Source organism: Anolis carolinensis, unplaced genomic scaffold (assembly GCF_035594765.1).
Source record: "Anolis carolinensis isolate JA03-04 unplaced genomic scaffold, rAnoCar3.1.pri scaffold_11, whole genome shotgun sequence".
Lineage (NCBI taxonomy): Eukaryota > Metazoa > Chordata > Lepidosauria > Squamata > Dactyloidae > Anolis > Anolis carolinensis.
The window spans coordinates 518,138-531,842 of NW_026943822.1; the positions used below are offsets into that span (position 1 = coordinate 518,138).

At 42.5% G+C, this 13,705-nt stretch overlaps 1 protein-coding gene across 6 annotated transcripts in view; it reads right to left on the reverse strand.

Moving 5' to 3' along the window:
* iqch (IQ motif containing H) overlaps positions 1-13,705 on the reverse strand; it is a 95,739-nt gene that overhangs the window by 78,851 nt on the left and 3,183 nt on the right. For 4 of the 6 annotated variants that reach the window (XM_008120425.3, XM_062963088.1, XM_016997317.2 and 1 more), the window contains exons 2-5: positions 9,870-9,980; positions 9,430-9,527; positions 7,979-8,093; positions 4,569-4,688 (exon numbers count right to left, since the gene is read on the reverse strand). In XM_008120425.3, coding sequence (XP_008118632.2) covers positions 4,569-4,688; positions 7,979-8,093; positions 9,430-9,527; positions 9,870-9,980 — 444 coding nt within the window. Of the gene's footprint in view, positions 1-4,568; positions 4,689-5,878; positions 6,304-7,978; positions 8,094-9,429; positions 9,528-9,869; positions 9,981-13,705 lie in introns of those variants that run through there. The other 2 variants (XM_062963089.1, XM_016997319.2) reach the window with 2 other exon arrangements.

The following is a 13,705-nucleotide window of genomic DNA, read 5'->3' on the forward strand; positions in this document are numbered from 1 at the left end:
TGCATACTGAACTACTTTTTCTGTCAAATTTGTTGAATAACATGATGTTTTGGTGCTTAATTTGTAAAATCATAACCTAATGTTTAATAGGCTTCTCCTTCATCTCTCCATATTATCCAACATATTCGCTTATCCAACATTCTGCCGGCCCGTTTATGTTGGATAAGTGAGATTCTACTGTACCACCAATTCCTTAATACTTTATTTCCCATACCACCATACTTCACCACAGCAACGCGTGGCCGGGCGCAGCTAGTAGACTATCTGATGCTAACTCCCAGGATTCCATACTGTAGAGTTATCATTAGTCCCCCTCTCCCACCTCGACTCCGTCTACCTGTCTTGTGCGGAAGGAATAGATGCACAACTCCGATCGATGCCACATGTGCCCCCCCCCCCCCAAATCGGAACAGAATCAGCACAGAAGGAAGCGGGCGAGACAATGGCTGGCTCTGACTGCGGCACATTGCGCTGCTGGGCAGGGGGCCAGCCGGGCTGATTGGGATTCTGGGCCGGGCTCGCTTCCGTTCGGCCGACAGCTGTAAGCCAGCGGCCCATGGCATCTCAATCAGGCGCCGGGCTCCGTCGGCGCATGCCGAGACGGGCGGGGAGAGGCTTCCACCGCCCTCCGCCTCCTCGAAAATGACAGTCCGTCTCAGCTTCCAGATGACAGGGACGGCATAACAAATGCAAAACAAATGGTGACCTTTCCAAAGATTAATTTGTTTACAAACACACAAAAAAAGAGCTCGGTGTTTGTCATCCAGGATTAAGGTGACCTTCGCATCCCCATTTCTAGGTTGAGAAGAGGCGGAAGGCAGTCATCTGTTCGCATTCCTCCATCGCAGCAATTATTCCTCCTTCCTTTATTTTGGGGTGAGAGGGAGATGTTATTAATTCACCGGTGTCTCTCGTTGCGCTTTTCGGGATGCAGTAAACGTACTGCAAGTTACTACAGTGGAACGTCAATTTGTTTAAGTCTCATTCGGCTCCTGATTTAGGTTTCTTCTTCATAACCGTAGAGTTTTAAATGCATATTGTTTTTCCCCCAAGTCTTATACTTCACCTGTCCACTCTGCTGCTCAGATGATATGAAATATGGTATTCCCTCCATTATAATGCGCCACGGATTACAAAACGCACCCCGATTTCCGAATTTCCAACAAAATATATAAGACACGCCTGTGATTCTAAGATACACCAGGTTATTGGAGATGATTATATAGAAAAAAAGTGTGTCCTTCTGAAAGAATGCAGTATTGCTGCCTGTTCAAATACAGTGGAGTCTCGCTTATCCAACATAAGCGGGACGACAGAACGTTGGACAAGCAAAAATGTTGGATAATGAGGAGGGATTAAGGAAAAGCCTATTAAACATCAAATTACGTTATGATTTTACAAATTAAGCACCAAAACATCATGTTTTTCAAGAGTAGATCACGAGTACCCAATCCCCTTGTTGCCTCTTCTACCTTCTGGACCATAAAATTGTCCACAAGGCAAGTGAGGAATTTGTTGGACTTTGTACTCTTGGCCAAGTTTGTTTTCTAGCAGATATCAGGATAGTTGAAATCGCCCATGACTATTATATCTCTTCTTTGTGCCTGTTTGGTCAGCTGTTGACAAAAGGCCTCATCAAGTCCTTCATCCTGGCTCGGAGGTCTGTAGTAGATACCTATGATGAGATCTTTTTGAGTCCCGCTTCCCTTGATTCTTATGCTTTCAAGCTGGTTTCCTGGATTACAGTCTTGCATTTCTTCTGCAACGTAACTGTTTTTGACATATAAAGCTACTTCCCCCTCCTCTCCCCTTTGTTCTATTTCTGTGAAAGAGGTTATAGCCCTCAATGGCTACATCCCAGTGATGGGAGTCATCCCACCAGGTTTCAGTGATGCCTATGTCATCGTACGTGTGGTGCTGTGCTAAAAGTTGGAGTTCGTCTTTCTTATTTCCCATGCTCTGTGCATTAGCGTAAAGACATGTAAGCCCTTGTGACCCTCCCCTCGAGCTGTTTATTTGGGATTATTGTACTCTTGGTACCTGGTCCTTGCTGTGTTTGTGCAGCCCTCCGTTTAGCCTTTTGGTGGTTCCCCGTGGTCGTGGGTAAAATACTGTTCGCAAGGCTGTTGTTCTCCTCCCCCAGTGAATCTAGTTTAAAGTGCGCCTGATGACGTTTGTGAGTCTGTGCGCAAAAAGGTGTTTTCCTACTTGTGTGACATTGGATAAGCGAAGGTTGGGTAAGAGAGACTCTACTGTATATACATTTTGCATAGATTAATTCAAATCTATGCGTACGCCATATACGCAAAGAAAAGCAGGAAAGGGAGGGAAAAGGAGTAATTGGAGCAACTAAGTTAAATGGGCAGAAAAGAAAGCAAACTCATAAAAACCTCGAGATCGCCACCACATTAAATTTTCCCTCATGAATAAATGAAGAGGCTCTAAGTTTCCATTGTTTATTTATTTGGAGATCAGGACTAAAGTGCCGGCATAAGTCTACGGCTGGACAGCGACTGTAGGAAAATGAGGAAAGGAGGAAAAGCTCTCCCGGGTCACGGCAATTATTGGGAATTATCATCTCTATGGCAGTTGCGATGGGCGCTTTGCGGGCGGCTCAGGAGGCCACGTCAGAAATCACTGGCAGAGGGAGGGAGGGGCAAGGGTCTTGTTCGAGGGCCGACTCTCATTTGCATCTCTTAAGACACACACATACACACACGGTTAACATAATCTGCATGCCATTTTAATTAACGCGGCTAATCTGCATATTTTAGCCACATGTAATTAACATCGGGTTTTTCTGCCTGCGCGCAAACCCTGCAAATCCATACATCCAAACGGCTTGCAATTAACACAATTTACATGCATTTTTAATTAACAGTGTTAATTTGTACAATCCCGGGGCCTGTAATTAACACAACGGCGTGTTTTTTCACAAGCAACGACACCAATGTAATTGTGCGACATCGAAATGACCCAAAGGGCATTTTTTTCACCAGTCAGTTGCGACTTAGAGGTTGCCCAACGCCAGGATCGTGCAAAAGGCAGGATTTGCCTTCAGTTTTTAATATGCAAAGGTTTTCATTAGGATCTGTTTACACTGGCATTCCCCAACTTTATTTACATGGCTAAGACTGTGAAGAAAGTGAAGCCCTGGCTATGCGAGCAAGCGTTCAAAGAATAAGTTTCGTTGGCTTTGACTCGGTCTGTACAAGATTTTGTGGATGAATGGCTCAAGTATCTTGTATTATTTTAAATCTGTATTTAATTGCTTATGTTATACTCTTTTGTATTGTTGTGTATTGGCATTGAATTCTGCCAGTTTTGTAAGCCGCCCTGAGTCCCTTCGGGTGAGAAGGGTGGGATAGAAATGATGGAAATAAATAAAATAAATAAATAAATAATAAGACTGATGGGAGTTGCAATGCAATGTTGGGAGGCTGCATGATTCTTATCCCTCTTTACCCATCTCTATACAACTGATTATTTATTTATTTATTTCTATCCCGCTTTTCTCCTGTGGGTGGGATTCAAAGCAACGTACAACATATACAATTCATACAAATACATCCGACTGTAGTATAAAATCAGATTAAAACATCATCCTAATATAAAACATATCAAATTAAACAATTTTAAACAATTTTAAAAGTTTGCAGCAAGCACAATTTACAGATATCCATAACCTCTGGCCACTAAAGTTATTTATCAGGTATTATCAAATTATTTATTTTGTCAACAAGCACATCTGAACTAACCTTTGGGGATCCCAAATCTCTCTCTTTTTCTTTTTCCCCTTCTTCCAGAAGAGCAAACCTTCTAGGCTGGAACTATTGCCTCCCACGATGACTATTGGGAATTAGAGCTGTGCATTCATATAGAGTTGCTGTTCGTTTTGTATAGTTTCATTCGTGTTGTCTCATTTTTGTATTCGCGTCCCACTAACGAAAATGGGCCGCCTAAACGACACGAATTTTCGTCTGGCTTACGAAAAAACAAAATTTTTGGGACCACTGGCTGCAATGGAATCGCCACACATGGAGGACATTTCGACCCCTTTTAGCCCACCAACTTTTAAAACATTTGGGTCTTCCTCAGAGTATTATTGCTATTAATATTACTCTTATTATTAAGATCCATCTTAATGTAAATATTGCCATCAAGACTCATCCATCCACATCGGATGGAAATGGGAGGCACTCCTCTTTCAGACTCGGCTTAGGGTGCCAGACTAACTATTGTTATTTATATTATTATTATTATTATTATTAACACCCATTGGTACATACACATCGGCTGTAGTGGGAAAACACAGCAGCATCCCTCTGTCAGTATGAAAAGAAAACAAAAGCAAGCACGATACCTGCAGCTGTCATTTTCATGTTGTTTCCTCGTTTCTTACAAAAATTTCGCCATTCGTTTTGTGTAAATGAACGGTCGAAACAAAACGACAGCACGAAGGAAACATTTTTGCACACTCTTCTACTGGGAATGATTCTTCGGAGGAAGAACCAGGGCAAGCTGAGTATATTGTAATAAGCTGCCAAAGGGCATCGTTAGATACTCACTGGAGACGTCTTCCTCCGATTAATCCATGGCAAAGAGACCCCATAGTTCTCGTTCAGGACGCTCCGGTTGCAGGGATTTCGCGGGTCACACAAAACCCTCAACGCCATTGAAAGCTTGTGCTGAAAGAAGAAAAATAACTACCAGTATATATGTGAATGCTAGGGAGAAGACAATTAAAAGGACCCAATGAACACCACTGACATTGTGACAGGCTGTTTGGAAGCATTATTTATGGCAAAAAGCAAGGCTACCAATGTGCCTTTATGCAGGTTTATATACTGTATATACTCGAGTATAAGCCTAGTTTTTCAGCCCTTTTTTAAGACTGAAAAAGCCCCCCTCGGCTTATACTCGGGTGAGGGTCCTGATTGGCTTATATTTGGGTCAGCTTATACTCAAGAATATATGGTACATTTATTATTTTTCTCTATTATTATTGGTAAAGTAAAGATAAATGTTTCCCCTGACGTTAAGTCCAGTCCAATCAGGGCCAGCTAACACCTCCCGACAAAGGATTCCCCCAGGCAGGAAACAGGCAGGCTTTGAAGCTGAAAGGCCATTCAATGCTAATCAAGCTGGCCAGTTGCAACATCCACACTTGCCTCAAGCAGACAAGAGTTCTTTCTCCCTCCCTGGACATTATTCCACAGATATATAAGCCCCACTTGCCTGGTTTCCAACAGACCTCACAACCTCTCAGGATGCCTGCCATAGATGTGGGCAAAATATCAGGAGAGAATGCTTCTGGAACATGGCCATACAGCCCAAAAGCACTACCAAAGCACCCCTTAATAATTATTTATTTATTAAATAATAATTGAAATACCATTATAAACAAGCAAAGCTTTGGAAAGTGCGCACCGGGTGAGGGAGGAGGTGGGAAAGGTGCCGCCTTGCATGCACCTTCCTCAACGGAGGAGGGGCCAGATAAATGGCTTCGATGGGCTGCATGTGGCCCCCGGGCCTTAGTTTGGGGACCCCTGTAATAGACATTCATTCATGTCACATCTATTTAATAATAATAAAAACCACTTTGCCACAGCGAACAGCTGGCAAAACAGCACCCCGTTCCATTTTTTGAATGGAAATTATGACAGCGCTCTCTCTCGTTTGTCGGCAGATGCAGGCCGCATGAAGGGTCAGTGGGGCTCCAGCCGCTCAAAGTGACCCATCGGGGCAGGAAACACTGCCGGCCCTGCTCTAAATGAAGCTCAGCCATGCATAGTGAAGCGGAGAGGAAAGGGAGCAGGGAAGGCGCAAAGCGATTCCGTGGGCATTCGGGAACATTGAAAACAGTGCTGGCTCCAACCTGATCCTGATCCTCTCCTTCCCCTGCGAATCTTCTTCTCTCTGTGATTCCACGTCATTGAGAAATGGGAAGGAAAGGTGTGCCGTTGTGTGTAGATTTTTTTCTCAGTGGTTGCAGAAGTTCTTTCTTGGAGAGGCTAGAACGGACCATCCTTGCTGTCCTCAAGACTTTTAACAAGAAATTTGGCAGCATTTTGAAGAAGGATTTTGAACAGATCTCCAAAACAATACATAAAGAAGTAGGGAGATTTGAGAAGGACTGTGTGAGAGACTTTAAAACTGTTATAATCAAGTATTTGGAATCATTAGTGCAAACACAACAGCAGCTGATAAAATACTGGGAGGCATTCCTACCTGAAGACAAATAATAATAATAATAATAATAATAATAATAATAATAATAATAATAATAAATCAGAAACTCCTCAAAGCACAGCAGACAATAAAACCAGTACAAGAAAACCACACTACAAACTAGAGCTGACAGCTGGCACAGCAAAACATTGCATGGAAAGTTCCTTGACAAAATTGAAGGAAAAGCTGATAAGGAGAAGACCTGGCTCTGGCTCATGAATGGGACCCTGAAGAAGGAGACAGAAGGCCTGATCCTCGCAGCCCAGGAGCAAGACATCAGGACAAAGGCAATTCAGGCCAAGATCGAAAAATCAGCTGATGACCCAAAATGCAGACTGTGCAAGGAAACTGACGAAACCATGGATCATATCCTCAGCTGCTGTAAGAAAATCGCACAGACAGACTACAAACAGAGGCACAACTATGTGGCCCAAATGATTCATTGGAACTTATGCCTCAAGTACCACCTCCCAGCAGCAAAGAACTGGTGGGATCACAAACTTGCAAAAGTATTGGAAAATGAGCACGCAAAGATACTGTGGGACTTCCGAATCCAGACTGACAAAGTTCTGGAACACAACACACCAGACATCACAGTTGTGGAAAAGAAAAAGGTTTGGATCATTGATGTTGCCATCCCAGGTGACAGTCGCATTGACGAAAAACAGGGAAAACTCAGCCGCTATCAAGACCTCAAGATTGAACTTCAAAGACTCTGGCAGAAACCAGTGCAGGTGGTCCCGGTGGTGATGGGCACACTGGGTGCTGTGCCAAAAGATCTCAGCCGGCATTTGGAAACAATAGACATTGACAAAATCACCATCTGCCAACTGCAAAAGGCCACCTGACTGGGATCTGCACGCATCATCCGAAAATACATCACACAGTCCTAGACACTTGGGAAGTGTTCGACTTGTGATTTTGTGAAACGAAATCCAGCATATTTATCTTGTTTGCTGTGTCATAAAATAATAATAATAACAACAACAACAACAACAACAACTTTATTCTTATATACCGCCCCTTCTCCCCGAAGGGACTCGGAGCGGCTTACATGGGGCCAAGCCCGGACAAAACAATATAAAAACAAAACAATAAAACAGATCAATCAACAATAAAACATCAAACAACAATAAAACCAGTCATAAAAAATCACATACAAAGATAAAATGATAAAGCCATTGCCTAGAAAGAAGACTTCCAAATACGAAGACTCTCTGGATCTGTGTCCCAGTCGAGCTAAATTCCACAGTGAAATCACTTTAAAATCATCAAAATAAACCACAAAATATTTTATGTGGCTTTTTATATACTACAGTATTTTATTAACAGCTGCATGTCATGACCCTTTTTGCAGGGGACTGTGGCATGACATTCTGCAATACTTGCTGAATTGAACACTATTTGTGTCTTAATATTTGCACTAAAATGTGAAATGCAAGGCCAGAAAGTTATTTTTTGTTTCTGGCTACTTGATCTTTATGAAACAAATTGCATTTCACGGATCTTACAGAGATGTTGTTAGTCCAGGCCTGGGCAAACTTCAGCCCTCCAGGTGTTTTGGACTTTAACTCCCACAGTTCCTGACATTCCTCAGATCCTGAGGCCATGCTCTCAGTTGAGGCTGCACTTGCGCCACTGATGAGACAAGGGCCTTCAATGTGCAGTCATGTCTTTTGGAGAGAACTTGTAAAAAAGGGTTGCAAAAACATTGGAAGGATGACAAGGCAAAAAAGTTCCTGCAAACCTTTGATCCCGTAGACATGTGCAGGGGTAGCCGGCCACGCCGGGTGATGGCAACTGCATTGGCCGGCCTCGCTGTTAATATGATGTGTGCCTGAGATGTCTCCAAAGGAATGCCCCTGAGAATGCAAAGAGAGAGAATATATATCATAGCCAAAAGCTGCCAGGCTCCGTTTTGTTTTAACCTTACTTTTCTGCCACAAAGTGCACAAAACCACCACAAAAGGTACGACTGGCAACTAGAGCTCTATAAAGTGGGCGCAAAAACCTGAGGAACAGAAAGGACATCTTGCCACCGCACCCTTGCTGTAATGATGCAAAAGGAATGTCTTCTGGCAAAGCAATGTTGGCTTTGTTTGCCCTCGCGATACACACCAACAGTCTAGCTTTCAATGATGCACTTTACTCTTGAACAACAGATAATTGAGATTCTCTTGCTCTGTCCGTCCCTAGCATCCGGAAGTTCCAAACCTGCTCCCATAGGCTTTTACAGCCATCCAGTTTCACTTTTGGGGAGGGGGGTACAAAGAGTGGAGCCCCCGGTGGCACAGTGGGTTAAACTGCTGAGCTGCTGAACTTGCTGACTGAAAGGTTGGCGATTTGAATCCGGGGAGTGGGGTGAGCTCCCACTGTTAGCCCCAGCTTCTGTCAACCTAGCAGTTTGAAAACATGCAAATGTGAGTAGATCAATAGGTACTGCTCCAGCGGGAAGGTAATGATACTCCATGCAGTCATGCCAGTGGCCACATGATCTAAGAGGTGTCTATGGACAATGCCGGTTCTTTGGCTTAGAAATGGAGATGAGCCCCCCCCCCCAGAGCTGGACCCAACTAGACTTAATGTCAGGGGAAAACCTTTATCTTTACTTAGAAAGAGTGTTGGAAGAAGAGGAAGAGTTTGCTAATTCGGTGGATATACTAGAATTCAGCAGAAATACAAGACCGTGTTAATCAAGTGTTAATACAAGTGTTAATCTTGTGCCATTTCTGATTTTACTGCACTGCAATAGCGTTGGTTAGGGCTGCTGGAAAGTGCAATCTAACAATATCTAGAAGGCCACATGGAACAGGACTAAGTATCCCTTATCCGAAATGCTTGAGACCAAGAATGGTTTAGATATGGGATTTTTTCCCCAGATGTTGAAATACCCCTAGATACATACACTAATACAATGGGATCCACGTCTAAACACAAAAGTCGCTGGTATTCCATAGGCACCTTATACACACAGCCTGAATGTAATGTTATACGCAACATTTTAAAATACTTTTGTGCGTGAAACAAAGTCTGTAGAGTATTCACCGAACCACCAGAAAGCAAAGATGTCACAGTCTCAGTTGGCAATTTAGGATTTTGGGATTCCAGACAACAGATGCTCAATCTGTATACAGAAACACTATGTCCAATTTTATAGTAATCCTCATCCACCTCGTGCAACAAATTAAGTGCTCTTACCGTCTGGAACTGTGTCTTGGGCTCAGTAGCTCACCATCCGTTCTGGAAATAGTTAGAACAGATCTGTTTACGGCACTTAAATACTTCTCAGCTTGTTTCTGTTCAAGGATGGGGAAAAGGAAAAAAGCAGGTTATTAAAGTGTTAGCAGTGCTATTTATTTATACATTGTTGTTATCTAGGGATCTACTCAACATGCTGAGCTTTGATGCTGGAAAGAAAGACACAAGGTCTACATGATTCGAAGATTATACTAAGAAGCCAACTTATGGATCACCCAAAAACACGGATATGGCTTTGGATGACAGGACAGGACACATCAATCTGTTCACTCAATGGAAAGGAAATATATGCATAAGCTTTGGCTCTTCCAATTAATGAGGAAAAAACATTATCCCACACTTCCTTGCAGGCCACTTTCTGCTTTTCACTATCCACTCACCCTCAGTCCACTCTCGGTCCTTTCGATTGCGGTTTCAAATGTCTGAGCTCCGTCCCAGTCGTGGCCGACCTCTCGCAGCTTCGTCTTCAGTTGTTGCAGGTCTTCTTGCACCTAGAAAAGTAATGGAAGCTTTTGCCAACATATATCTCATCAAACCGATGTGATTTCCTTAAACGCAATGTTAAACAGATTACTTAAACAGAAGCACCCCTTAGAGACCTCTACAAAGCTGTAGAAAAGAGAAAGGGAAAGAGAAGACTGATGGATTGCATGGCTATGAATTTTTTGTCAAATGTGGATGATGGGTGTGAGGTGGATAAATTGAGACACTGACAGCCATCCGTCTCAATTCTCCCCTCCGTTTGGCAACTCAGCATATGCCTAGTAGCACAAAGAAATAAAACTGCATCGCTGTTTTGTACATAGATAGCAGCCGGAGCTGCTTGCACACATGTTTATCCGACAGCAAAATTAATGGCGACTACAAGAACTCTCATCAGTAAAGAATAACTCCCGAATTCCAATCTTGGTGACTTGTTTCCTTCTACATAGGCAAAAGCGGAAGTCTCATTCCTTTTCCCTCTAGGCAGTAAATCATTGCTCTATGCGATTAACTACTTCTGTACTAGATTGCTTACCGAAGCAAACACACACTTACATTTAAACAATTAATTAAACATTTCACTACATTTAACCATTACATTGAATTTTTTTTTACAGTCTTTAACTTTCTCTGCCAAACTACAACTCCCAGCATTCCATAGTATTGAGTGATGGCAGTTGAAGTGGTGCCAAACTATCTTAAGTGTACAGTGTTGGTGCACTCTATTTGGACACAATGGGGTTTATTTCTGAGAAATCTACATAGGATTCCACTCCACAGCTGTAGTGGTATAAATTCAGATAAAACCAAATTAAACTTTATTTTGCATAAACACACATAGAGCACTACCAGCTTTTTTAACATAAAGCCCCCAAAGGACATTGGGGAACACTGTATAGTAAATCCATAGTCAAAAATACATATTTCTATTTCTATTCTGCATCAAATTAAAATTACAATTAAGAGCTTGAACCAAACAACACAGACTCATGCTGCTTTGGATGTGCAGCACTGGCATCTTGCAGGGAAAGAGAGCAGCCATCAATGTGTTCCACTTTGCATACTGTCACCAAGATAAAGGAACCCATACTTACAACAACAACTACTACTACTACTACTTTATTTTTATAACCCGCCTCCATCTCTCCAAAGGGACTCGGAGTGGCCCACATGGGGACCAAGCCCAGAGGTCAAAACAGATAAAAGTTAAAACACAACAATATCATTAAAACAATTACGAGTAAAATAAAACATCATAAAATACAACAGCAGATATCGAAACTGAAAGGTGGGGCTAATAAAATTACAAGGGAGGAGCAGGTATGTGCAAACTGCAGGACAATAAAATCAGGAGTGCGAGAAAAGTACTGGACATCAGGGCAGTGAACAATTTAGACTGGGTTAAATTATGACAGAGCTATTGTTCCAAAGCTCATCGAAACATCCACGTCTTCAAGTCTTTGCGGAAAGTGGACAGGATGGGGGCTAATCGGGGAGATGGAGGTGGGGTATAAAAATAATGTATTATTATTATTATTATTATTAATCTCATCTCCCTTTGCTGTAAGGAGATCGCACTTGAACATTAAAGCCCCGTGAGTCGCTTGCATCCCACCACATAGCATGTTCTAACAGTGTTATGGACTAGAAGCTCTAGCCACAATCCCTGGACCTTCCACAGATACATAAACTCTACTCGTTTAGTTTCCAACAGACCTCACAACCTTTGAAAATGCCTGCCATAGATGTGGGCAAAACACCAGGAGAGAATGTTTCTGGAACATGGCCAGACAGCCCGGAAAAAACTCACAGCAACCCTATTTCACTCTTTCTTTTTGTATCGCCTTCTGAATATTTCTGTATTTCTGAATAAAAATATTAATGTTGGGGTTTGCTTTGCTTTTCAAAAAAGGAGAGCAGTTTAATTGTGCCGGGACTATCATTCTCATGGCTTTTAATGAAGTGCCTTTCCTTTTTTTTATATACACTTTTAGAAACATTGTTTTGACCATGACTTGATTTGGCTTTGTTGTCTCCATTTTGACTGCAGAACCGGTTGTTTTTAACAAATAGCTACACTGTTTTCGCTTTGTTTGCAAACCATTCAAAAAGGGGGGCAACAGTGTCAATGTTAAGTCAATAAATAAAACCTAAACAATCCTCTGATTTATTTATAATGGGCCCCTCACAGTAACATTACTTAAGTGACACACAACAGAACCCTCTGAATCCAAATGTTGGATACAATTTAGATGTAGAAGTGTTTTGAAGATAAACATGTCTAAAGAGATTAGTGGAATTAACATATGACTGTGAGGTGAGAGGAAGTGCGTTCTGGTCCGGATTTTGGACCAGTGTCAGACAACTGTGACGTGTCATGGTTTGCAAAGGCACAGTGATGTCTGTGTTAACTGGAAAATTAAGTGCATGAAGCCGATTGGCTGAGCCTGCAAAGATCTGGGGATTGATTTTGACATTGTTTCTGTTCTGCTGCTGCAGAACCAGTTTGGACAAGTCTTTCAGTGCTGACTGAGTATTGCTGGTGAAGAAAGCAGCGTACTCAGAGAGGCCTTGCTATTTTGAGGCCTGTTTGCTGCTGAGAAATGAAGGAGAAGAACCAGGACTGTATTTTTCTCTGAAGCAGATTTGTGGACTGAAAAAGGACTGTCTATGAGTGGCCATTGTAAATACAGTAGAGTCTCATCCAACATAAACGGGCCGGCAGAACGTTGGATAAGCAAATATGTTGGATAATGAGGGATTAAGAAAAAGCCTATTAAACATCAAATTACATTATGATTTTACAAATTAAGCACCAAAACATCATGTTTTAATGGTACAACAAATTTGTCAGAAAAAGCAGTTCAATACACAGCAATGTTATGAATTACTGTATTTATGAATTTAGCACCAAAACATCACAATGTATTGAAATATTGTCTACAAAAACACTGACTACTAAAAGGCAGATTGCGTTGGATAATCCAGAACTTTGGATAAGCGAATGTTGGATAAGTGAGACTCTACTGTACTACTGTTTTTGATCTTTTGGAATCAGTAAAGTTTCTGAATGTTTGTTCTGCAAACTTGAGTGGCATGGTATTGTTCTACAGGTGACTCTGGATCACGGGCACACGTAAGCGCTTCCATTTATCATCATTGGTCCATAACATGATGGACTGGATGCGGGCTAATAAGTTGGGGCTCAATCCTGACAAGACAGAGGTCCTTCTGGTCAGTTGCAGGGCCAATCAGGGTATGGGGTGGCCACCTGTGCTCGGCGGGGTACATTAGCCCTGAGGACGCAGGTCCATTGCAGCCTGGGGGTCCTCCTGGACTCAGTGCTGACGCTTGAGGCTTAAAACTTGTTTGCCAGCTGTGACCGTACCTCGAAAAGCCTGACCTGACCAGACCACAGTGGTCCACACCTTAGTTACATCGAGAATGGATTAATGCAATGCACTCTACATGGGGCTGCCTTTGAAGACGGCTCGGAAATTGCAATTGGTACAAAGAGCGGCAGCCAGGTTACTAACTGGGGCTAGCTATAAGGAGCACACCATGTCCCTATTGATGAAAATCCACTGGCTGCCAATAAGTTTCCGGGCTCAATTCAAAGTGCAGGTTATTATCTATAAAGCTCTACACGGTTTGGGTCCAGCCTATCTTTATGATCGCATCTCCCCCTATGAAGTGGTGTGGGGTCTAAGATCTGCCGGGGAGGCTCTCTTCT